The sequence below is a fragment of the Phalacrocorax carbo genome, chromosome 10, assembly GCF_963921805.1.
Source record: "Phalacrocorax carbo chromosome 10, bPhaCar2.1, whole genome shotgun sequence".
NCBI classification, from domain to species: Eukaryota; Metazoa; Chordata; class Aves; order Suliformes; family Phalacrocoracidae; genus Phalacrocorax; species Phalacrocorax carbo.
Window position 1 is genome coordinate 358,180 of NC_087522.1, and position 25,024 is coordinate 383,203.

Here is a 25,024-nt window from a genome sequence, read left to right on the forward strand (position 1 = left end):
GCGCCCTTCCGCGGCGGCGGGAGCGCGCCTCAGCCAGGCCCACCTCCGCCCGAGCCGCGGGGAGCGTCCGCCGCTGCCGCCACCCCGGCCCCGCGCGAGACCGGGAACCGACCGGCACCGGGGCCCCTCGAGACAGCGCGAAACACGCGGGGAGCGTGGGCGCCCCACAACCCCCCCGCGGCGGGGCGGGGCCGCCCCACACCTGCCCCCGGACCCTCTGGGGCGGGGCGCGGGCACTGCCGGGCCCCGGCCCCGCCTGCTGCCGAGCCGATCGATGGTAGGCGGTTGTGTTGATCACCGAGCTGTCGAGCGCGGCGGGTAGCAGCGCCAGAGGCCGGCGGGTGAGGGCGGCGGCGGCGGCGGGGCCCGGGGGGGGAGGTGGGCTTCGGCGCGGGGGCGAAGGTCGGGGCGGCAGAGGCGGGGCGGGGCAATTTCTCGGGCGGATGCCCGTGGCTTCATCAGCGGGTTGCGGCGGGCCCCGGGCCCGAGGCCGAGCGGGCGGTGAAGCAGCGGCGGCCGGGGCAGGCCGGGGCTCGGCCAGAGGCTGCCCGTCGCTTTGTGAGCTTGAGGGGGGAAGCTGCGAGCGAAGAACGGTGATGAGGAAGCTTCGTCACGGGGTCTCTGAGCCGCTTCCAGCGCGGCCGCCTCGGAGCCCCCCGCGCAGCGGCAGCCCCGGGGGCGCGGGCTGCGCTGGCCCTGGCGCCTGGCCGGCGGAGGGCCGCGGCCCGCCGGGTTCCGCTCCCCGGGGCTGCTGGTCGGGGGCCCCTGCGTGCCGGGGTGGAAGGGAAGCAAGCGCGAGGCCTGACAGTCCCCGCACGCACCGGCGCGTTGCGGTCGGCCGTGTGGTCCTGTCTTGGAGGAGTCGGGAAGCTGGGAGCTTCTTTTTTTTGTTGAGAATTATTAACGATTTGGCTGCAGTGATCAGTTTGTTTCCTGGGATGCTTTTATTTAGTTCTGACGTTCTTCTGAACATTCAGAGGAGGCTTTTCTGTCTGAAGTAAGTTACACCCTAACTGGACCAGTTATTAGGGTACGTAGAAAGCAGAAGCGTCTAACACAAAACTATGCAAGGTGTTCTGCTGATTGTTACACATGCAACACTACTATTTTCGGCTTGGGCATGACAGCAGAATGCCTGTGTTGTTTTATTTTGTAGTTAAAATTAGTTGGATTTTGCCCTTTGCATCATTCCCCTAGAACCTTGCAGTCAGTTACCATCTGTATTCTGGGAACAATCTGGGAGATCTGCTTTTTTGCCCTGATTCAATGTTAGAGAGTTTAATTAAAATCTTACATATGCTTGGACTGTGTATTTTCATTTTGCGTGAACGTGTGCATTAATTCCAGCTTACACTTCTTGCAGCAATTGAAGCCTGGTGGAGTATTGCGATGGCAGCTCAGATGACTGATGCTCATCGGCGGTTCTTGCAGGTCCTCATGTCTCATGGGATAATGGAAGGATCAGAGGCTAGGAAACTACACAGGCGCTGCTGCGAGGTCCATAAAGGTTTGTCTGTCTTGGAGAAAAAGTAGGGAAATGGAAGAGCTATTTTTTTTTCCTGGTGCAGCTTACAAATAATTAGATTTCTGAAAAGCATACACCATCTAAAAAAAGTTTAAAAACTTTAATGATGTGAGTGTTCTCTCTCTTTCCTAAAGGATAAAATAACACAGCAATGAGGAAACTAAGTTTTAATCAGGTCATGCTCATACGGGGCACTTATCTTAGCAAAGAAGTTTTTTATAGGTTATAAATTTAAAAAAAAATTTCATTTTTCACACTGATAGTGCTGAAGTTTCCAGAATGTTTTCCTTATGAAGTGTATGCTGTTATCCATCTTGAGCAAATCTGTCACATCTGACTGATTATGTGGTCTGTTGGTTAGTTTTAATAAATGCTATACCCAGCTGAGTTTTGTGGCATGTGTAACAAAAATTTGGTTGTACACTATCAAATCTGTTTCAAGTTCATGTTCAAACTTAAATAGTACAGAAATGTATAATCAACTCGATCTGGATTTTTTTCAGAGATCTGCTTACAGATCAGAGATCTGTATTTCATTTTCTCTAATTTTGAAAATGTGGTGAGCACAAACTGAAATAAAGCTGTAATGATTAATAATTTTAACACTAGTTGATCGGTAGGTATTAGATGTGTCAGTTGCTGGTTCCCAGAAAATAGTGAAAGAATACAAAGCCTCTGTTTTCATCTTTTCCTTATTTTTGAACAAAATTGAAAAGGACAAGGAATGTGTAAGAACAAAAAGTGCCATTTAGAAGAAAACACCCGAATGGTGTTCAAATTAGTGATTTTTAAACCATTACCGTTGAAGGGCAGATAACTCCAGCAAATGTTGTCTGAATTACACAGTCTGAGATCTAATACACACTGAATATATATCCCAAGTTATTTTCTAGTTCTCTAGTATTTACAACTTTCAAAATAAAAGCCTTAACAGTTACTTGAGGGGTTTAGTCAGCTCAGGGTATGTTTGAGTATGTTGAGAGCTGAGCCAATAACTACAGGAGAGCTGAGCCGTGCAGTTGCTGATGGCTAACTGGGATGATAACTTTTAACATCACCATTGCTAACTGTTCTTTCTCTCTGTTAAGAGAGAAGAGTCTGTAGCCACTGAGGCACACAACCTGTTGTGAGCTCCGCTTGCTCTGTTGCCACAAGTGGAGTCCTTTCTGGGTGATGGCACTGTTTATGTATCTTCCTTAGTTAAAAGGAGTCAAACAGACTCCACAGGTTTTCAGACTCTCCTGAGCCAAAAGAGCTTATTTCAGCACCTGCCCAAATTTCTGACTGAAAAAATGGAAGTGTGGAAAAATAACATTGTTTTTTACAGGTTTATTCCTGTATTTGTGAGAACCAAGCCATAAATGCTAGAGATGGCCCAAGCCGATAGCAGGGCTATGAGTTTATTGTGTGTTAAGAACAAAGAACCTTAAGAAAAAAAACTTCACGTCTAGGTCATGTTTCCAGTGTGCAGGATCAGTGAGCTGTACTGCAGCAAGAGCTGACGGAGTTATTCATTAGGAAGTTTTATTTAATAGAAGGATTTTTTTTAAATACGTCCATTGCAGCCACTGCCTACCAATTACCTGACGTTTCTTCTGCATAGTGACAGTTGATGTGTAATGGAAAAGTTTATGAAATTACACAGGTACAGTGTGGGAGTTTTAACAGTAACTGTTTTATTAAATGCTCCACCTAGGAAAGCTTTTTGTCATGGTGGGAGGTCAAAAGATATTGAACTTGACTCACTGAATGGAACGCTTCCCTCCACATTTGTTTTATCAACAAAAGAAGCAGCAATTTGACAAACCCATCCTTGCTAGGAGCAAAGTTATCAGTATCACAATTTATGAGATCACGGTACTAGCCCTTTTATGAGGAAACAGCCTGCCTGGACTGTTTCTAGATGAAGTTCTGATTTTGGTATCGTTTCTTCAAATATATCTTAATACTGCTTGGTGCAATCTGAACCATAATTTTCAAATCAGATCAAAACTAATGTTGCTAAAACTAGCTTATTTGAATTAATCTGTTCCTCCTGCAAGTTGTAAGCATTATATGTCAAGGCTGTCTCCTATCTATGACATTGGTTTCCTTAAATACAAAAGGATAAAAAGGCTGTGTCAAATGAAGTCAAGTCATACAGTAACTATCCTGTGCAGCCTCTGAGCAAAGTGACCTGAAAACTTTCCTTTCTGGTGTTTGGCACATTTTCTTGTTCTGGTTTATTTCAAAATCCTAAGCCTTTTTGGCCAGGAGACACCTTCCTGTTTTGTGTATCACCTGCAGGCTTCCTGTTAGCAGACCCGTGTCTGGGCTAAAATCTGCACACAGCTTTGAAGGAAAAGCTCCAAACATCTGTCACAGCGCTGCATAAGACCACTACACTGTTCAATTCAGTCAGGATGCAAATTGCGGGCTTGTTGAGGAAGGTTATTATAATTGCTAATACTTTTCTAACGGAATCCCTTAATGCATGCTGTTTCTGTCTGCATTGTGTTACGGCTTCTCCAGTTATGAAATATGTTATAGTAAAAACTTAAGTGGAAAGTTAAAGACATCTTGCGGATCTCTAGCATTATATAATAGCTAAGGTACCACAACATTCTCTGCATCCTTTCTGGGGTGTCTTTGTGTGTTGTCCGTGGCTGTTGGAAGCTGGTTTTCCTTTGCTCGTGTAGGGAAATGGTAGGATCAGAGTTGGCGATTGTTGGATCCCTTTGCAAGACACCATCTGTGGGAGGAGTATACGCAGACTATTATTCTGACCCTAACCCAGCCTGCAACCAAGAAACAGTAAAAATAGAGGAGAGTTTGTAGTTATTTTTCCTGCTGCTTTCCAAACCAGCTGAAGTTCTTCAATAACTGAAGCTCTGGTTTACACTACTCTTAAGTAGTACAGCTGGGAAGATGGTGCCTCTCCCCGGGAAAACACATTTCTCTGTGTAATAGCAGGATTTTTTTTCTTTTTTTATCAATCATGGAATAAATATTGAGATTCATGTGCACTCTATCCTTTTCCAAGTTTATTCATTTCCAAGATTTCCAAGTTTATTCATGTTTTCTTGGATTCAGCACATCTTCATTTAACAAGTATTTAAATGTAACAATTTTAGGCATTTTTGTGGCCAGCATTTTATTTTCCAAAGACATGGTCATTCACAAAGGTTTTCTTTGCCACATTTTCATGGCCAGAAGGTTAACAGAAAACACAGATGTATTTTATTTTGCTGTGTTTTTGATAAACCTAAGGATAGTGTAGAGGGACAAAATCAGGTTGCCTTTCAAACCAATGGCCATATTTACTGAAGGACAATATTAGGTAATATTTATACAATTAATTATAAAATGTAACTGTGTATTAAGTTACAGCAAAGTTCATTAGGAAAATGGCCGATACAGCCCATTTATGAAAGGATGTTTAGAAAAACAGAAGAATGGGAGAAAACTGCTTTTTCCTGCCTATTTGGATGTACAGGAATGTACTGATTAACGATTCATTAAAGTGGATTGTATCAGACTGGCTTTTGTCTAACTATGTTTTGTATTTTATTTAACTGGCTTGGTAGCTGAACTCAGAAGAAAATAACTGTTAGTGTCAACTTTAGTGTACAGTCATACCAATTTCTTAAGCATAATATATTTCATGCTTGGCCATTGAAAGACCCACTAAATAAATTATATATGAGAGAGGGATTGATAGAACAGACAAGCATTTTTTTTTCTTTACATGTTGTATATCTTTTAGTATTTAGTATTCTAGGAAAAGCCCCAGCAGCTGCTCCTCTGTGTGACCCAGTGTTCTCATGATGCTTATATATTGTCTGCAAAGTTCAGCTAGAGCTTAGGGGAATTTTTGTTATCTGTGGTGGAATTTGCAGATAACCATCTGTTTGAAGTCTGAAGTTTTATGTTACCAGAGAAGCGTTTGCATTGCTAAACAACAGAAAAATCCACTGTACTGTTGTTTTGGTATTTTGCTCTATAGTGCATCAAATATGTCAAAAATAGAAAACATGGCTCTTGGCTCCTCAAACTAGGCATTTCTGCATAGACAGAATATCACAGAAAAAGGACTGGGGAAGATCAGTGGGAGCACGGACAGTGAAATCGCACAACTCCTCAGCAGTACTTTCCTATTGTGTAGTGAATGCTTTTAAGTAAATGCACTTCAGTTATTTCTCTTACACGCTGAGGGAGAAGGGAATGGTGAGGAAACGTTTTGGTGAGAATGAGATGAGGTTTTCTGGTCAATGGCTGTAACTGTCTCCCATCTCACCTGCATCACATTGCCCATTACTAGTCCTGTAAGCTCCTGCCAGGCTTAGTGGTGTTCTGGTATCTCCTCACAATGCTACCCACTCTGCAGGGAGTCTTCTGTTCTTACTGTGGATTTGCATCTACTAGCCACAGAATTTAAGGTTAGAACGACGTAAGCTATTTTTGTGTCCCATGTAACACAGGCCATATTTTCTGCTAAATATTTTTTTCTGCATATCAGGTGCCTTGTAGCTGGACTGAAACATAAAATGTAGAGAAGCTTATCAAGTACTCATATATTCTGGTAATGAAGACTGACTATAGCCCTTGGGTCAAAATTCAGTAATCCCTGTGTGAAGACGACTGAAAAAAGATTGGATGTGTCAGTCTCAGGTTGTACTGAACCAGCATTGTAGCAGGGTGTAGGTGTTAGTCATCGCTCCGGTAGTGGGTTAGTGGTTACACTTTAGAACTGAAGTTGTAGCTATGAGTCTTTACTGAAGTTCATTAGAACTTCAAGTGTATCAACATTGCAGTGCTGGTGAAAATCCTGCTGTGCTGTTTGAATAACTGAGTACTTTCCCTCCCTAAACTCCTCCGCAGTCTGATTGTTTTTGCTCTAGACCACTGTGTTGCAGTATGCGACTAGAAGCTGCAACTTGTTCTTCCTGGTGATTCTGGTTTTTATTTTATGGGAAGGCTGAAAGACGTATCGTAGGTGTATCTGTAGAAAGAGGTTTAATGTGAATGGTTTCATATGAGTTTAAAATAATATAAAGCAGGACACATAAATAACAGTGAGTGATGTAGTCTAGTCCATAGTTCACATGTCATTAAGTTCTTCGAGGCAGGGATTGCCCGGTTTTATGTACTTATGTGTAATATGTTGTGCTATTACAGGGAAGTGTTCTGGCTTGGTTTTGATGTTAAGCAGAAGGAAAAAAAAAAGCTATTGTACAACATGTTACTGCAAAGTGCAACTAAGAATGTTTTGTTTTTAAAGAATTTTGTAAACAAGCTTTTATTACTGGTAGGGGCCCTGTTGCTTCTGTTTTTTCTAGCGATAATAAAGGTAGATGGCAGCATTTTCAAATCCTGATAGGGAGCTTCTTATTATATTAATCATCTTAGTTAAGAGAGTAACTGAAGAAAATGGGGAAAAAAAACCCCAAATCCCACCATGTTTTTTTCCCTCAAAGAAATTAACTTTTCTCAATGTTTTATTATTCTTTTATTCCTTTGTGAAATGAAAACTGAGCATCAGTGACTCAAAATCCAAAGTCATTTGTCACCTTATTCTTCATGATTTGTTCTAGTTTTTTTGTTTAATTCTAAAGTTTGCAAACTGATTAACTCTCTGCCAAAAGCAATTGTGTAGTTATTAGTTTTTTGAATACGATTTGATCTTGAAAATTAGTCGTAAATATCAACACTGGTTGTCAGTGGCTTCTATTACATCTGCTCAGTGTCATTAAAGTAGAAGAAAAACACGACACTTTTGTAATGCTACTTTGCAGGCTAGAATTATACATAATCTTCGCTTAATCTTCTGGTTACAGAGAACATGGAAGCTGAAGTACACAGATATGCTAACTATGTGTTTATGATTTAGATGAGTAAAGGTCCCATCTGTTTTCTTTCAGACCACTCACTCAGCTATTTGTAGTCTTTTGCTGTAAACACGGGAGCTCAAATTTTATAATAGCACCAGCCTATTTTTAAATTTATCATGAAGCTGTGGCGTTTCAGACTAATCTAAGCAATAAACATTCCTGTTGTTTGCTCGTCTTTAAGCAAGAAAGTTTAAAAACAGTACCTGTTGAAAAGTGATAATTAGCCAAGAGTGTTTGTTTGTGCTACCTGCTGTTTATAGTTTGCATACAGACACATTCAGAAAAGGTTCTGGTTTCTCTGAGCACCTCTGCTTTGTCTTCAGTGAGGGATCTGTTCAGGCTTTCTGTGGAAAATATCTGAGTTTATTCAAACTGAGTTTGTTCAAATTTAGGGAAAAAAAACCCAACCCAACCCAGAATATTTGTGTTCCATTTATTTACTGTTTGCTGTTTTCTCTTCGCTCACCTGCTGTCACTGAACTGAAATAATTTCTTCTAAAGAAAGTGCTCCCAAGCAGTGTTCCAGGGTAACACTTAATGAGCTCTGTTTCTAATGCTGTCACGTGTCAAGTGTTCAGGGCTGAGAGTTGTTTATTGACCGAAAGAATAATACCTGGTTCCTGCATATACTTGGTTTTAAATGCTATGAACGACTTTGTTGTGTTCATAATTGGGTACTGGAATAGCAATTTGATTTGATTTTATTTGACTGTAAACAGGTTACAATAAGTACAGCTGTGATACAGTATTAGTTGAAATTGCATACTGTGCCCTAGAGAAGGAAATAACTTATTTCTGATACAAAAAATAATTTACAGCAATTGTAACTAAGTCTTAGGGTTGGGTGTTCCCCCCCCTAGTATTACATTTTACAGGGGAAGTTATTGGAAGGTAGGACTTTTCAAACAATTTAATCCAGTATTTTGGAAGTAGTATTTTGGGTAGTCCTGGCTCTACTATGCATCTAACATGCTCATGTTACAAGGCTTTCTTAAATAGTCTTTTGAAGTAGCACTGATACCTGTAAGATATTTTACCAGAAGAAAGGAAAAGGAGATTCCTGAACATACATAGAACACAAAGATTGTGGATACTTACTGAATGAAGATCACATTAGTTTGTCTAAATTCTCATTAAACCTTTTGACAGTAAATAGCTTGTAAAGTATTTGAAAAAACCAGTTTCTATCCAATCAGTTGTTATGGCTGCCTGTCCAAGGATGGTTTCATAGAGGTAAGTTACAAGCTTTCGCAAATAGTAAAGGGCATTTATCGTTTCTCTTGAGTCTGGAATTGTAAATTGACCAACTTTTTAGATGTTAAAATTGTTAATTTCAGTTTTTTGGTATGGTCTGTCCCCCGTTCATTTTTTTTGTTATGGAGAGTTTATATCCCTTTTTTTCACAGATCTACTAGAGCAGCCATTCATCTCGCATTAAAATGTTGCAGCTGTTGTACAAAAGAATGTTCTTCTGTTATCCTTCATCTTACCCTCTTCTAGATCTGTCACTACCGCTCCCTGGCTTTGATGTATGCAGAGTGTTTCCTCCTGACAGGTGCCAGGCAGGTGGCATGAAAATTTGACAAAACTGTACTTTATTATTGTTTCTGCTGTTTGTTGGTTTTGGTCACTTAAGGAGCCTTATGTATCAGAATCATGAGCTTTCTGGGCAGGAGCATCCTGTGACTGATGTTTCTGCATTGTACTACACTATAAAGTATAGTGGGGTTTTGAGAGTGGGACCTCTGATGCTCTTACACAAGTGACTGAGTCTTATAACTGAGAGTACTATTAAGGTAGTGATAACTGGTAGTATTTTTGAGACATCAGTGATTTTTCTAAAGTTATGAGCTGTTTCTTTGCTTTTGAACCCTAGCCTGCTGAAGTCAACAGGAGTTTTGCCACTGATATGAGTTTGTTTTGGATGGAAACTCTTGAGGGTGTACGTGTTGCTTGGCAAGCAAAAGCCATAGCACATGCTTCTACAGAATGACTCCAAAGTCCATTTTATTAGGTTGTGGTAGAACTTCCGCTAGTATTTGTTTGTAGAACATGATGCAAGATATTACCTGTATCTCTACAACACTAGAATTTTAAGTTTTCTGGTATGTAACGTGATCATTTACATGCCATTAATTTGTGGAACAGAACACAAAGAAACAAGGAATCCCGTGTATGCAAATGAAAGAAAGTAAGGATATTTTTGAATTGTGCAGGATAATTTTTCCTAGTCATGTTTTGTTTTCAGTGCAGCTTAGTTCAAATCAGTGTAATTAATGGATTAATGCAGTGGGTTCCATATAGTGAGGAAGAATGTTTGGACTCTCTCTCTCCAAACTTGGACTTTCAAGGAGCTGAGCTTCTGTGAGGGCTAGTATTGAGGAGCACAAGAAAACGATATGCCTGCTGAATATAACTGACCTGTTTGAATTCTGCCTCGCTAACTTTTAGCTCTTTTACCCAAGAAAAAAATGTTTCGTCAGATAAAATATAAAAACATATGCCTGATATGTGGTTGTTTGCGTTTTTTGTGTATATGCTTTTTCTTATTTATTTTCAGTCTACTACGCACATGATAAACTGGATGATTTCATCAGTACTATTAACAGCCATCTACAGCCTTTGTTTATGCAGATCCGGAAAGGAATGTCAGAAGGCGATGGGAGAGCACATTATGCTTTAGTAAGTACGGGATGTGCTGCCATCGCGTGGTTTGGCTTCTCATGACTAGTGCATGGTTAGAGGGAGCCTCCCGTGTCTCCAACTTAAAATTAACCTTTGAGTAACGTGCCAGTAAAAGGTCTGCACACCTTCCCATTGTAAATGGTCAAAAAAAATCTAGCTGTGTCTGTGCCTCATAAACGTGAAGGCTGCCCTCAGTGCAGCCTTTCGATGTTAAAAACATTGACTTAGCTAGGGTTGTTTTCCTACACTGTATCTATACTAGAACTGCTGTTTAGAGAAAACAGAAAATTTAGAACTGAAGGCTGCATGTGCTAGCAGGCTTCCTGCTCTTAGCAGTGCCTTGTGTGGTTCATGCGGGGCTGTTCCTCTGTTATGCGGGCAGCTGCTGTAGAAATTCCTTGTAGAACAGTGAAGTGGGAGGATAAACTGCCAACAGCCTAGGTGCGTGGAAATGGAATGTGGCAGCGAGGACTACAGCAGTGTCTGATTTACTTGGCATAAACATTGCTTAAGTGCTGAAGTGTTTCAGACTTTCTTCCTCAAGAGGAATTTTAAAGCTAGAAAACACAGGGAGCCCTCCAACTTTAGTTTCCTTTTTCTCTTAGCATAGCATAATACCTAGCATAAAAGGGTTGCTAATGAATGGCCTATAAAGTTTCCCTAGATGCTCCAAAATGTGCATGTTGGGGAGGGAAGGTCATATAGTAATTTCAAAAGACCGTACAGGAGGTATTCTAACATTAGCTGCTGCTTTTAACCTTTCTGGGTCATTTTGCCAATTAAGTTGATCTAATAATACAGAGCAGTAGCATGTGCAATAAGAATATGAAATATCAGTGGCTGTTTTCACGGTGAAACAAAAATGTGTATAACACAGTTACTGCTTCTTCCAGCACAGTATACTCGTGTAATATATTAGTTCTACTATACAGAATTACAGTCCTATATTAGTTCTACTATGTTCTGTATTGGTTCTATGGGGGCAGGTGGGATTGTCTAGGAGCTTGGACTGGGCAGAGGCAGCTGTGGGGAACATGTGGCTGGAAGATAAGGGGGTGTAAAGAAAGGACTCGAGTACCACTGAGTGCCATCCTAAAGATGCACTTTAAGAAATGACATTTCTGTTAATTGTAAAATGATGTATTCTTCTCCCCAGAGGATCTTTTACAATTTATGGTGTAGAAGTACCAAGGCACTTTGATAGCAGTTTAAGGTGTTTTTTTTTTGTAGGTGAATTTGGCAGAAACTGAAATAACTAAAATGGCATCTGACTATACAGAAAATGAATTAGAATTGTTCAGAAAAACAGTAAGTATGTAAGTTATTAGTTGGTAAGTCACATTATTTGTGAAGGTACCATCTTAAAATGAATGGAGATGGAAACGAATGGAGATGTGGTTCAGGAACTAGTTGCCATCTTACCTAACTTTATCCCAAATCGAATGGGGGGGCAGGGGTGGGAGTATATGCAAGTAATGATTCCCTGTTGAAAGTCAGTTATCGGTAAACTGAAATCAGCAATAGTGGAGTGCTTCTTGGAGTTAGTGACTTGACATATCTGCTTTTAGTTAAACAACTTTCTTCAGGATTTTCAGTTGTGATTCCTGAATTTTTCATTGGCTTCAGTAATAGTAATATACAGTAGATTTTAATGTAAATAACATATAAGTTGGATTTGCTGATTTGAATAGAAACATTTGTCGTTACTGCTTAGCCAATTAATTCTGTGTTTAATAAACTAGTCAGAATGCTGCTTTTTAAATAAGAAAACATACACTTGAGAAATTTTTAAAGTTCCAAATAGAGCTATTGGGCTGAGATTCCAGGACGTTTGATGTCTAATTTCTTACCATTAATGTGAGTTGTGATCATAACTACGTATCTCGTATATTTTAGTGCATTCCTCTCATAGTGTCTTGAGCTTTGAGGACTTAGTTTCTCCAGCCACCAGACTTTTTTTTTTTCTGCACACACATTAGAATAAAATTTTCTGTATGAACTGGAAAGAGAGGTGTATTGACTATTCTGTGATAGCTGCAAAAGACTAATCTACACGGCTAGTACCCCGAGAATTCCCTGCCCTCCCCATTATTGGTGAAGCACCTACACAGCCGTGCCAGCACTGCAGAGATGGCATTGTCATGGCACATATTACTAGTGGCAAAAAACCCCTGCGTGCTGCTCTGTGATAATGAGCAGCAGGAATGTTTCCAATTAGAGGTTCTCTGAAGGCTGGCAATACTGCTACAATCTTCAAGCGCCAGGTAGGTTCAGCAGTACTAGTGACTCCAGAGTGGACAAACTTCCTTTAGTAGCGAGAGATTTTTCCTCAAAAGAAGCTTGACAAAGAGCAGATAAAAAGAAACAGATCTGTCACCCCCGAGTATGCTGAAGGGTCCCTGAATGCAGCTTCACATACGCAGCACTGTAGAGCCCTATCTGTGAAAATGTTTTCGTGGCAAAGATTAAAACTGTCCTGGTAACAATGACTGTTTCAGCTTTTGGCCTTTGTTTCACAGTTCTGGTTCAAGTCATATACTGTAGTATATCTCACATGTATGGATTTCAAAAAAAATGCACATTACTATGAGGTGTGTCTATCTAATTGCATGGCTTTTTTAATAGTTGAAAATGTTTCTCTCTGTAGATGGACCTAATCATTTTATCAGAAAATGGCTTTGCCTCTTCTACAGATATTTTAAACTTGGCTGACCAACTTAAGACCAAGAAAATGAAGAAAAAGGAAGCGGAACAAGTGCTGAAAGCTTTTGTGGAAGATAAGTGGCTCTCTGAGGTAGCTGCTGCATCTTTTCACGTGTTCACATATTTATAGTTTTCTTATGGATGTGATGGCTGAAACTGGAGCCTGATCTTTAATGAACGACAGTAAAAATTGTTTTGTAGGGCCTGTGTTTACTGCTGTTCCATTGACTTTTGCAGAAAAGGTAGTACATTTAGAAGGAAAAAGCCCTTGGGTAGGTCTATGCAGGACAACATGGTTTCAGTCTCCTGTACCTGAGCTAGGTGGCATGCGTGCACGGCCCTGCACTGCGATGTACAGAGATCCTTTGTGCACCACAGCATGGCACGCTTAAACCTGGAACAAGAGCTGGGGAAAGCTCTTCGGGTGATCAGTGCTGAACACCCTGAAAAGCAGTGAGGCTGGACATGTTGAACGCTTCTGTACCAGAAATGCATGGGCCACTGTGCACATTTTTAATTCTCCCCTCCTTCACGAGGGGGAGACTGAGATTAGCTTACCATGTGGACACAGCAGTTGCTTGCCAAGACAAGCGAGACCTCAATCCCGTTCTCCTGGATTCATTGCATTGTAGATCTCCAAGTTGCTGCCGCCCACTTACTTATGTTAGAGTGATTTAGCAGAGATTCTCAAAGATACCTCAAGCAGTAAATGCCTAGATTTTGGTGAAAGCCAGTAGAATTTCCACTAATGCGCAAATAGAGGGTCCCAAAACTGCATGTCTTTGTTAAGGAGAGCATGCTTGCTCATCTGTACCAAGGACTAGATCTCTGTTAAAGGTGTGAGGTCTTTCTTCTGATCCTCTAAACAAATTAATACTGCTACTTCAGAAGTATTTTGGCATTATAGTAGTGACAGCATGTTGGTTTCATGATGGCAGAAAAAAGTGGATGTCAAATGCTTGCTAGCACGTGGTTAGAAAAGTCAAAAAAGGTAAAAGCAATTGAAAGAAATTCGTCTCGTCACTTGTTTCCTTAGAGAAATGGAGAATATACTCTGCATACTCGCTGCATAATTGAGATGGAACAATATATTCTCAGCAACTACCAAGATGTGGCGAGGAAGTGTAACATCTGTCACAGCCTTGCCATCCAGGTAACATTTGTTTCATTACCTCAGTGGGCATCTGCCAACGTACTTATGGGGTCATAGCTGAAGTTTGTGATACTTCCCTTTGCGTATCAGGCAGGCACTGAAAAATTCTGGTCTTGTAATCTGATAATGACGGCCATATAAGTAAAGAAAATCCACACCACACCACACCACACACCCCCCTTCCCCCCCCCCCCCAGTGTAGGTTATTTTATCTTCTGTCTTAGGAAAAAAACTTGTCTTGGAGCAGTATGTCCAAGCATAAACTTGGAGAAAGTCAACTCCCCCAGTGAGGAACATTATTGGGCTGTCTTGCTTTCCAAAGCCAGCAGGCAAGAGATGAAGCCTTTATACTTAAATAGGCAGAACAGTTAAGTGTCGCCTATCTTATCTTTGGACCTTACACATAGCAGTCTTCAGGTGACTCACGTTCCTCTTTGGTCCTGGGATTTTGGTTCACGAGTTGCTTGTCTTGGACTTCAGAATGAACATGCATGCCTACATGTAGCATGGTAAAGCACTGCATTTTGGTAACTGGTAAGTTACCGGTTTAGTCTTGTGCAAGTGGTTACAGCCCGAGCTCCTATTCCAAAATTACTGCATCCTCTTTCTCCTTGACCTTGCATCTTCTCATCTGCCTAGCTAACATGCTTCCTTGTTACTTCTGCCATCCCAGTTTTTCCTCCTTTATTGCACCCAAATAGCTCAGTGTTGTCTTTCAAGCTCATTTTTGTCCATATAGGAGAATGGTATTTCCTAGTTTCCAGGAAGACAACTCCTTTTATCATTTACCAGCCTTGACTTTTGAGTGTCCATCAACTGTACTGCGTGAACCATTCTTTGGAATAAAGCACTGCCTATCTGCCACCTTCTGTAATGATTTTATGTTAAACTGAATGACAGGTTAGATAGATTTGGTTTTTAATTTTTTTTAAAATCGACTCTTCTGATTTCAGAGCCAAGTATGTGAATCCTGTGGAATTGGAATACATTTACCTTGTGTCAGAAAGTACTTTAAAGCTCAGACTGAACCACGCTGTCCACAGTGTAATGACTTCTGGATGTGCGACATTCCAGGTACAAAGCAACCTGTTTTAAAAAAAGAGTGTAATAATACTAGAGAATGGACTGTGATATTCACTGGCACTGCCTGTGTTATTTGTAACTGTAGTTGAGTACCAATTATTCCTGACTTCAGCTGTATGTTTCAGACAGTAAACCATACATGGGCAACTCCGAGCCCTGGAAGAGCTAGGATTATGCCTTACAGCCTCTAGCAGATCCTGTGCATATAGTTTCTAACAACATTAAAGTGTGGAGGGAGCGGGGTGGGTACTAGGGGCAGACACAATGCATGACACTAAAACTTCTGGAAATACTGAGCTTCTAAGAACAGCACAGTCTCTTTGGAATTTCTCCACTTAGCCAGGGAAATTGGACATTCTGAACAGGAACACAGGAATATATAAAGCATTTTAAAAATGTGGAGGTTATATAGTATCATCCTTTTTTTGTGTGTGTCATTCATTAACCTTCCTTTTGGTTTTTTTTACAGGTATGAGTCAGGCAGACTCCCAGTCAGCATCAAAAACAGGGAGAGCAGAGAAGAGCTTCGTTGTCAGCACTAGACGATGCTAGTGAAACTTGCTTTCAGTGAAATCTCTTTCCCCACTTCTGCAGAATTGTATTCGCAGACTGTATTGTATTCACTGGTAACAGCGCATTGTTCAGTGTACTTATATTTTCCTGAAGTTTTAAGAATCTTACAATAAAATTATCATGGACCTTCCCTTCTTCAGAGTTCTGCCTGTACAGCTTTCTTGGAGGCTGTTCTGTGTATGTTGTTCCCCATATTCTTGGGTTGAGACTCTCAGTGCATGCTTGGGAATGAAAGATGCAAATGGTTTTAGTCAGTTCTGCAAGCTGATCTATACAGGTGAACTATTAAGAGAAGCTTCTCTTAGCAAGAGTGTTCTCTATTTGTAACAGTTTCAGTTGCACAACTGAAAATGAAACCTATTACTAGCACTGCAGGGCTTTAAGAGGTGAAAAATCAATGCAATGCTTGCTTGTGGTTTCCTTGCTGAGAAGGCTGGCTGAATACCTGATCTAGGCCTAGAGTTTGAAGACTTAAAGCTGGCACTGTTGCTTGGGTTTTGTCCCTTCTTTAGACACAGAAGAGTTCATCCGACATAAGGCCAGGTCACAAGCAGCTCTGCTCAGTAAGAGGCAATATTCCCACAGTCAAAACAACTGGAAGGAGTAGGACAGGGCTTTTGGGGCAATGCCAGCTTATATCTGCAAAGTGTTGAAAAAATGACCATCTTAAGATTCTTTTTGGTTTTAGTATTAGTACTTCACTCTCCAGTTTTATGTAAGGATGCTTTTTCCTTTAAGAGCGACTGGAAAAAAAGACAAGGTGCCAGAAAGGATTGGCAATGTCTTTCCTTGGCGGCAATGTGTGACGTGGCAGCAGTTCAGCTGATGGTTAATCACAGTGTGATTGAGCTTGAGTTTATTTAACTACAATTAATTATGCTCCTAGGCCTAACACTAGTAACTTTTATTCTGTATAGGAGATTGCTAGCTTGCTTTGTGTTAGGTTTTTTCTTTTTAACGTAGTGAAGCTTTGGGTAGTACCATCCCTCGTTGTTTATGTAACTCTGATTTTTGCTGTTATTAAATCCTAGAAGAAGATAACACTAACCTGGTGTTCCAAACACAGTTTGAAGCAGAGTCCTGGCAGTGCCCATATATAGAGCTGTTTCAGATGTACATGTGTATACAAGATGATGACCTAATAGATGCTCTTTATGAGGAGTTCCTATTGGAAACATCCACAAAAAATAAAGTGGCTGTAGCACCTCCTTTCCATTTACCCATCCAGATTCTCTCACCACACTGAAGCAGGAGCGTGTTGTGTAGAGTGTTTTTTTTGTTAGTTTTTTTTTTTAATAATCCACCTGTAACCTCTGGATGGGGAAGAACATTCTCATGCTTAAAAACAATTCTTTTGTAAGAAGCTGCCAGATACTACTTTTTCTGATTTTTTAATTCCTGTTACAATGCTAACAGACTTCTTGCAAGCTCCGGAGCTATGACCACCAGAAACTGACAGAGAAGCTGATATCAAGCGATCGTACATAGTGCCAGTACTTAACGGGAATAAACAGAACCTGTCCAGGCATCAGAATACAGGACTGAAACGCAGCCTTTCTGAAATTGGGAAACTTAACAAAGTCAGGATCTTCCACATCAACCTATAAAAAAAAACCCCAAAACAATAATCAGTAGAATGTCTTTACTCAAATACGATTTGATGAAGTAACATTACTGGTATTAAAGTTTCAGGCAACTGTTTACCTGGCTGGTGTTGTGAAGAATTTGGCTTTCGTGTGGGTACAGGTTTTCTGAATCTTGTGGTGAATACAGACGGATATACTTTCTTCCAAATACCTGAATATATTTATTTATATTTTTTATATATTTATATATTTATATATTTATATTTACATATATTTATGGCATTTAACAGTAAAATACACCTGATTACAAGAAACATTATTATCCGTTAGTAATACACAGACACTGCTGTAATAAAAACCTAAATCAGACTACTGGAATTCAAGTACCTGTTCCCTTGGAGCAGATAAGAATTTAAAACACCAGGAAATGCCTTGAACCAAATTATTTTAAATACAAAGTTTAAGGCATCCAATTTGTACAATGTTATTTGGGCTCTACATAGCTGGAAAGTAATTAGAAGAACTGAGAATAAGGTAGAGTCTTCAGTGCAGTTCACATCAGCAGGCAGAGGTACCCGCACAGAGGGACTGCTAAGCTTCCATACACCCCTTTAGCTCTTATTTCTGTGCTGTCACTAAATCAGTTCCTTCGCTGGAGTGCTCAACTGGAAGACCAGAATTCATAAGACAAGTGGCCTGAGTGACCTGAATGCTACACTGAACTGCAAGTCGTCGGTGCCTAGAATGAAGTGGCAGAGCAAACAAGTGTCAAGGCTGATTCCTGCAGATACCCATGGAATGCCCGCAGAAAGCACGGGTGAATGTTCATGCTGCTTGTGCCAGGACTTACAATTTCTTCAAGGGCAGGGCATGATCGTATTTGTTTCCAACTATCACATTAAAGGGTAAGTCAGTACTTGGACTAACCGCAGTATCCTGGACTGGCATGCTACCGAACTATTCCTAACCAAGCTGCTTTTCCTCTGACATCCCTTCCTATATAATAGAATAGGATTTCCTGAAATCTTCCCAACACCCAAATTGTAATGCTGCATGTTTCTTCAAGGACAGCACATTAACATAGTCTAAAGGCTGGACAAGCATCAGTGTATTCCTGCCCTGTCCTACTCTTCACTATTACTGGTTTAACTACTAGAGCGTTGATCTCAGTAACCATCGCTGTCCAGCTGTCCACGTTTTTAGGATGCCTTTCATACGCCAAAGGGATTATAGATATTAATTAGCTGTCTAAAGAACCAAGTGCTGAGTGATATTTTTGGTGATTTATGGGAGTAAAGAAAACGTTCGTTATTGCTCCAACAGCACGTTTTCTGAATCCTTGAATTGTTTTGGGGTGGGTGTTACCTGGAATGCCAGGAACTATTAACAGCTCCTTCCTCCACTTGCCTTGCTGGGTTACGGCCTCGCCTATTGGAAGGCTGAACACACGAGTTCGTGGGCAGGAGCCCGCATCTCCAGATACCGGTTTCCTCATTAATGGAAACACTGTGATCTCCGCAGCAGCTGCCGCCCAGCCAGTAGGGCCCATTCCACGTTGTTACTTGTACTTGTGCCTTCCTGTACTCCACAGCCACAGCTTAAATGGCATCAAGAGGCAGGGCAGTTTTAACTGAAATTGAAAACTGCCAGATCGCCTGCTGCTCAAATTACAAAGACTCTTTTACAGAACTGGCAGATAATCTCCCATTCTTCAGGCAGAACAACAGTTCTGAAGTTTGTAAGGGAAGTATCTTTCTCTTCCCAGTCCAACAACTCCTATAATGGACTTGCACCCCAAAAAATTCCCCTCAAGCTTTACATAGCATCTATAGTAGGATATTTCACCTTCAGAATGCAGGGGGTGTGTGTATATCTTTATCTCAGGTGGGTCAGTGGAGAGAAGAAATACAATACATGGATAATTGCACAGCAGTTGTAAAAAACCCCTTTAGGAATGCCAGAATTACACCTCAGTTCCCAGTGAAAATACAGGTTAGCAAGATGGAACTGTTTGGGACAGGGGAACTAAGGTTCAACCCATAAACAAGTGCAAGTAGAAAGTATTCAGTGTCATGAACCTGCTGGAAGATGTTTCAAAGTGTAAGGCATATTTTCTTTAAAGAGCCTGATGGGATGGAGGAAGAAACAGCAATCTCCTTCCAGTAAGCAAAAAAAACCCTTGATGTTTGAAGAAGTACAGTTGTCAACTGCTTGGACCAGGAATACATCTTTGGCCTTGCATAGTGCTTACCACAAAGGGCCCCAGTACTTTACTGTGTTACTCTGCACTAAAAGTAGTCATCAAGAAGCCTACCAACAGTAACTCACTTAACAATGAGGGCACAGTACAAATATTACTTCATCTGACCCTCAATGCATGCACAAATAGACACTTCACTGGGTAACCTGAAGTGGATTAAAGTATGCACCTAAGTCTACCCCAAAATCTTATTGTTCCAGAAAAGAAAGTTCTTGGTACACTACAACAGGATCCAGGTTCTTCCTAACTCTGGTACAAATCCTTTGTGTGACCTTGGAGCACCTGCTTCTTGTGATTTCCATTTATCATCTGTAAAATGAGGGTAAGTAATGGTCTATTTCAATGAGGAATACTTGGGGCCTACAAGATTATGTTGAGTACTAACTTGCAGCAACAGAACAGCAAAATAATACCTGCATATTCTCTGTCCTTCGATCTTTCATCACGTTGTCTGCTACCCTTGTATCTACCACTTACATACCATAAGCACTTTTTCTAGCTATAGCATTAACGGCATGTGTAGAGTAAACGGAGTACAGACCTGGGCTAAAAAATTTTGCTGGGGATCCTGATGAAGAGGTGAGATGGTGCCTTCTGGACCAAACCAAGCATTGACGGTGATCTCATCTTCTTCCCCTTCCCCCAGGCAGCAGTAGTCAGGGATACTGATATCCTCTTTCAATTCTGGGATCTACTCCCATAAAGAAATAAACATTAAAAAGGGCATGTGCTGACTTGGCAAAGGCATGTAATTCACAGAACAGAGGCAGGAGAGAAGCAGCTGAACTGCTAGGAATTTGCAGGAAATGTCCTCACACTTTCCATCCTAGCAAGCAGATTCTGATCGAAGGAGAGGCAGGAGAAAGAAAGGGGTTTCTCGTTCTTCAGGGACCCTTTGCTTTACTAGAATCCAGAGAAGCCCACAAGAATAAGTAGGTTTGCTGTTCATGGAAAAAGAGCAGCTGATCTTTTAAAAACTAAGCTTGCTTCTCTGTGAGATTCCTTTTCACAACTCCCACCAACCTTATCTCTGGTTAACTGGAATGACGTTTCAGAATATGGCGAACGTATCACCACTGAAGACTGCTTCCTGTCCAAATCTCTTCCCTGACTTACCTATTCTTTGGGTAAATGCTGCTTTCCAGGTGATATCCCTGTAAGTATATGCTACGTTGTACCGAAACAGCACCAAGGTTGACTGCCTTCACCCCTGAAATGGTTCTGTTTCCGTGCCTTTCAGCCAAATGGAACAAACCCCTCCCTCTGTTCCTTCAAATGGTGGGAACAGAAACTTAAGAAATACTGTGAATTTTCCATATGCCCTTCCATCTAGGAGAGTTGACATCCTCAGGGCTGACTTCTGCTACAAAGGGAACACTTGACAGCAGAGAGACAAAAACATTCACTCAGTTTTACCTGATCAAAAAGCTGGTGCTGGGCAAGGTATCCTACACTGTTCTGAAATTACAGCAGAGAGAGAGAAAAAATGCATAGTGAAATACAGGGTAAGACTTCTCAGTCAGTTAATTTACTTATAGGTGAGTAGAATTTACTTTTGGTAACATCCATTTCCAATGTCCTATTTCAGACTACTAGAATTGTTTCAACAGTTGACTAGTACAAGGGGTCTTCTGAAATAGTAACCTACAGCTACAGTGAAATTGTAAGAGTTTAGCTATATCCCCACAATCAGCAAATTCTCTAGCTTCAGTTACTGGAAGAAGCCTAGCTATAATCCTACAGAGTCTCAACAGTTCGGTTGTCAATCCTGTGACAATGCTCTGCGCCTCTACAGCCAGACAGTGCTGGTACACAGACGAGTTCACTGTCACTCCCTGTAGCAGCCCAATATCCTATTCCAGGCTGTACCACAGACCAATTTGCAACGGCACGTGGTCCTTCCTGCCAGACTGGGAAACAGAAATGAGGGCTTCAGAGCCTCAGCTGTGAAAGTAAATGGACATTCAACTGCTAATCAACTTTTTATTTTTTTACCTGGTGGCACGTGAATTTGGATCTTGATCCTAGATCTCACTAGGCAGTTTAATAACCGAGAAGAACAAAACTGCTGGCTGAGGATCCCTTATCCTTAGACTCCACCATTCAGGCCTGTGCTGCAGAAGGTACCCACCTATTCATCAACTGCTGTAGATTTGATTATATATAAAAATCAAACGTAGCTATTGTTGCAACAACTATTTGTAGCTTCAGATCTTGAAAATATGTCAAACCTTTTAATAGAGTTGAGCTTATAGCGTACCTCGAGTGCTGTGGGCAGTGTTGGGCGCCGCAGGACATTGAGGGTATAAAGCTACTGGAGAGCGTCCCGAGGGGGCCACGGAGCTGGGGAAGGGTTTAGAGGGGAAACCGTACGAGGGGCGGCTGGAGTCCCTGGGTTTGTTCAGCTGGAGCAGAGGAGGCCGAGGGCAGCCTCATGGCGCTCTGCAGCCCCCTCCCGAGGGGAGGAGGAGGGGCAGGGCTGGTCTCTGCTCTCTGGTGACCAACGCCAGGCCCCGAGGGAACGGCAGGGAGATGTGCCGGGGGGGGTTAGGCTGGGCATTAGGAGAAGGTCCTTCCCCCCGAGGGTGGTGGAGCCCTGGCACAGGCTCCCCAGGGAGGCATCACGGCACCAGCCCGGCGATGTTCCAGAAGCACTTGGACAAGGCCCTCAGAGACATGGTGTGAATTTGGGGTGTCCTGGGCAGGGACGGGAGCTGGACTCGATGGTCCCTGTGGGTCGCTCCCAGCTCAGGGCATTCTGTGATTCTATGATACAACCTCTAGGCATGTTAGTTCTAAGCAGAAATTCTGTACCAATAACACACTGCTGTATTTGGAGATTAAACAGAATGAAAGTAACAGACCTCATTCACAATATACTGGTTGATGAAGTCACTGACAGTCATGAGCTTCTGAGACCACTCCTCATCTGTGTATCGGGTACCCAATTCCACGGGGACTGTGCGGCACCCTGCGACTTGACAAAAATAGTCCACACTGAAATAAAGAAAGTTCCATTACCCTTTTATACTGCTCTTCTTACTAACTTTGAATGTAAGGCAATCAATCAAAACAAATATTTTCTCTACTACCTTGAGTTTCTTCTCTCTAAAACCAACCAAACATAGACAAAAGGCAGCAGAAAAGGATCCACGCAGCAAGGAAACAAGCAGTCAAGTTTGTGTGTACATCATGCCACAATTGTCTGGTTTGTTTTGTTTTAAAACCTTGTTTACCTCAGTTAACTATTGCTTCCTTACCAGCTAAGATTTAAGCTGTTGGCCTCTCTTGACTAGGGAAGGCTAATCCCTTTGCTGCCTGCTGCCATGTTTGCTAAATAAAACGGTCTATCTTTTTATCATTAATGCTAGATCAACTGTCAGTGCCGAACTCTGTACGCAGGTGCCGGTAACATCCATCCTGGCTAAAGTCAGACGAAGTAATTTGATGGGCTGCGTACATCTCTCCATTGACAATGACATTAACTACATGGAGAAGTTCATCTATTTAAATGTCTGAAGCTAAGCAGTGGAGTACTTTCCCTCAAAAAAGAATAAAACCCATATGAAGTAACAAGTGTATTCACTCAATTTTAGCCTTGGCTGTGGAACAGAAGCAATTGCTCAAACTAGGTATGAGTGTTTTTTCCCCTTTTCTAAGGAATGATGAGCTTTATCTCACAAATCCTTGATTCTCAGTGTTGGAAACGTTGGCTCTGTTGCTTACGTTACACAAGCAGCACAATGTTATTTCTCCTGAATGGCAGGGTCTGAAACCCAACACTCAAACTCGACACTGAACAAACATCAGTGCTTGTACCTGTGAATGCAAGAGCCGATCATGCTCACTCACACATCTCTGAAATTCACTTTCCATTGCAATAATTATCAGCAAGTTCCGAGATGTGACCGTCACTGATCTGTGTTGATACAGACACGCTTGACGTGAGCAGCTCCCTGGAACAGTCCACAACGCACGCCCATTGCTCCTTTCCAGCTGAGCAACACACGGTGTCAGCAATTTGCCAGAGCGCTCCCCGGCGCGGCCCCGGGAGGCAGGGCTGAGGGCAGCCTCCCAGCGCGTCGGCCTTCCCAGAGCGCTCGCTGTGCACGGCTCTGCACGGCTTGATGCGCTTCCCTCATCTGTGGGGCGTCTGCAGAGCCAAGGCAACAGCACAGCAGGAAGGTGCTGCCAGCAATCCCTCCCAATGGTGCTTGTCTCTGTGAAGGTCTCTACTGCTCTAGCGAGCATCAAGAGCCCAACACAGAGAAGGATCCTCGCCCACTAGGACTGGGAATAAACTCTTTATTTCTCACCTCCACTTCTTCATACACGGCCAGTGGTCAATAATCCCCTCTAAGACCACAGGCTTCTGTGGAATTAGGTAGTTGTCTCTGAAATGCTCCAACGACGGGCAGCGAAGGTGCGGAAGCGCATCCTCCGGCTGGACACGAGGGGCTGGAGGGGGGTCAGTCCGCGCCCGCTGGAACAGAGACGCCGTCCTTCAGCAGCTGCCGGCGACGGCCTCCGCGGCCCGCGCCGGGCGGCTGCCGGAGGGGCCCCGGGCCGGCGGGTGCGGGACCGGACAGGGCGGAGGGAACCCGAGGGACGCCGGCCTCGCCCCGGCGGCGGGAGAACGGGGGAAGGCGGCGGGGCCGCGGGGTGCCGAGGGCGGGAGCGGGGCGGCGGGCCGTACCTTGGCGCTCCCCGCGGCGGCGGCGCGGCGCTTCCCGCGGGGCAGGTGCGCCTGCAGGACGCGGACGAGGCGGGCCAGGACGTCGTCCAGGACGGAGGCGCCCATGAGCAGCCCCATGTCGCAGAGGCGGACGGCGGGCGCCAGCGGGCCGCCGCCGGCGACCTCGGCCAGCGCCGCGAAGAGGCAGCCGTAGGCGTAGACCTGCCGCCAGGCCTTGCTGACCTCCCGCCACGGCCCCGCGTTCAGCCTCTCCCAGGAGTAGTCGCGCAGGACGTCGCCCAGGCGCCGCAGCGCCGCCGCCGCCGCCCCGGAAGGCCGGCCCGCCGCGCCGTAGAGCAGCCCGCGGGCCCGCCGCAGCAGCGGCAGCACGCAGTCCTCCACCTCGCCGCTCAGCGCCAAGGTCAGCCCCTCCTCGGTGCCGGGCAGCAGCGCCCGCACCTCTGCCCAGAGCGTGCCGTTCTCCGCGGGGCCGGCGGCCGGGCCCCCCGCACCGCCGGGCGCCGCCATAGCGGCGCGCCTCCGCCGGCTGCCGGCCTCCGCGGCGCGGCGCGGCGGCTCTCGGGGGCGGGCCTCGGGGGCGGAGCGGGCCGGGGCGGGCCTGCGCCGCGGGAGCGGAGCGCGGCGCCGCGCCGCGCCGCCTGTGCGCCTGCGGGGCCGGCGGGCTGCGGGGCCGGCGGCCTGCGGCCAGCCCCGCGCCCGCCCACGCGCGCCCCGCCCCTGCCCTCCCGTCCCCTCGCCGCCGCGGGCGGCCCTGCGGGGCAGCCGCTGGCTTCGGTCCCGGCTGCCCGGCGGAGGGGCGCGGGGCGCCCGTACCTCCTTCTCTGGCGCTGCCCCGCGGCTGCCGCCGGCAGCTGGTGCGGTGGCGGACCTGGGCTCTCTTTGCGCCGCTC

At 43.8% G+C, this 25,024-nt stretch overlaps 2 protein-coding genes and 1 long non-coding RNA gene across 10 annotated transcripts in view; 2 read left to right on the plus strand and 1 right to left on the minus strand.

The window, feature by feature from the left end:
• Window positions 1–203: 203 nt before the first annotated feature.
• NSMCE1 (NSE1 homolog, SMC5-SMC6 complex component) lies at window positions 204–15,722 on the plus strand. 4 transcript variants are annotated; one of them, XM_064461273.1, is made up of 8 exons: window positions 204–341; window positions 1,364–1,507; window positions 9,956–10,077; window positions 11,311–11,388; window positions 12,728–12,874; window positions 13,820–13,936; window positions 14,890–15,010; window positions 15,489–15,722. In XM_064461273.1, the coding sequence occupies exons 2-8, from the start codon at window positions 1,390–1,392 to the stop codon at window positions 15,569–15,571; spliced, it is 786 nt and encodes a 261-aa protein (XP_064317343.1). In that variant the 5' UTR covers window positions 204–341; window positions 1,364–1,389; the 3' UTR covers window positions 15,572–15,722. The 4 variants fall into 4 exon arrangements, with proteins under 4 accessions (XP_064317343.1, XP_064317341.1, XP_064317342.1 ...); XM_064461271.1 differs by lacking the exon at window positions 204–341 and adding an exon at window positions 424–558; XM_064461272.1 differs by lacking the exon at window positions 204–341 and adding an exon at window positions 426–997.
• Window positions 15,723–16,967: 1,245 nt separating this feature from the next.
• Window positions 16,968–24,700, minus strand: KDM8 (lysine demethylase 8). Of its 2 annotated transcripts, XM_064461269.1 has the most exons (7): window positions 24,135–24,700; window positions 23,755–23,921; window positions 22,303–22,435; window positions 20,855–20,896; window positions 19,980–20,129; window positions 17,297–17,389; window positions 16,968–17,193 (listed from the first exon to the last, which is right to left on the minus strand). In XM_064461269.1, the coding sequence occupies exons 1-7, from the start codon at window positions 24,639–24,641 to the stop codon at window positions 17,029–17,031; spliced, it is 1,257 nt and encodes a 418-aa protein (XP_064317339.1). In that variant the 5' UTR covers window positions 24,642–24,700; the 3' UTR covers window positions 16,968–17,028. The 2 variants fall into 2 exon arrangements, with proteins under 2 accessions (XP_064317339.1, XP_064317340.1); XM_064461270.1 differs by lacking the exons at window positions 16,968–17,193; window positions 17,297–17,389 and adding an exon at window positions 17,428–17,478.
• LOC135315126 (uncharacterized) overlaps window positions 24,411–25,024 on the plus strand; it is a 107,631-nt gene continuing 107,017 nt past the window's right edge. For all 4 annotated transcript variants that reach the window (XR_010374573.1, XR_010374572.1, XR_010374574.1 and 1 more), the window contains exon 1: window positions 24,411–24,534. This is a non-coding gene — a long non-coding RNA (uncharacterized LOC135315126). The remainder of the gene's footprint in view (window positions 24,535–25,024) is intronic.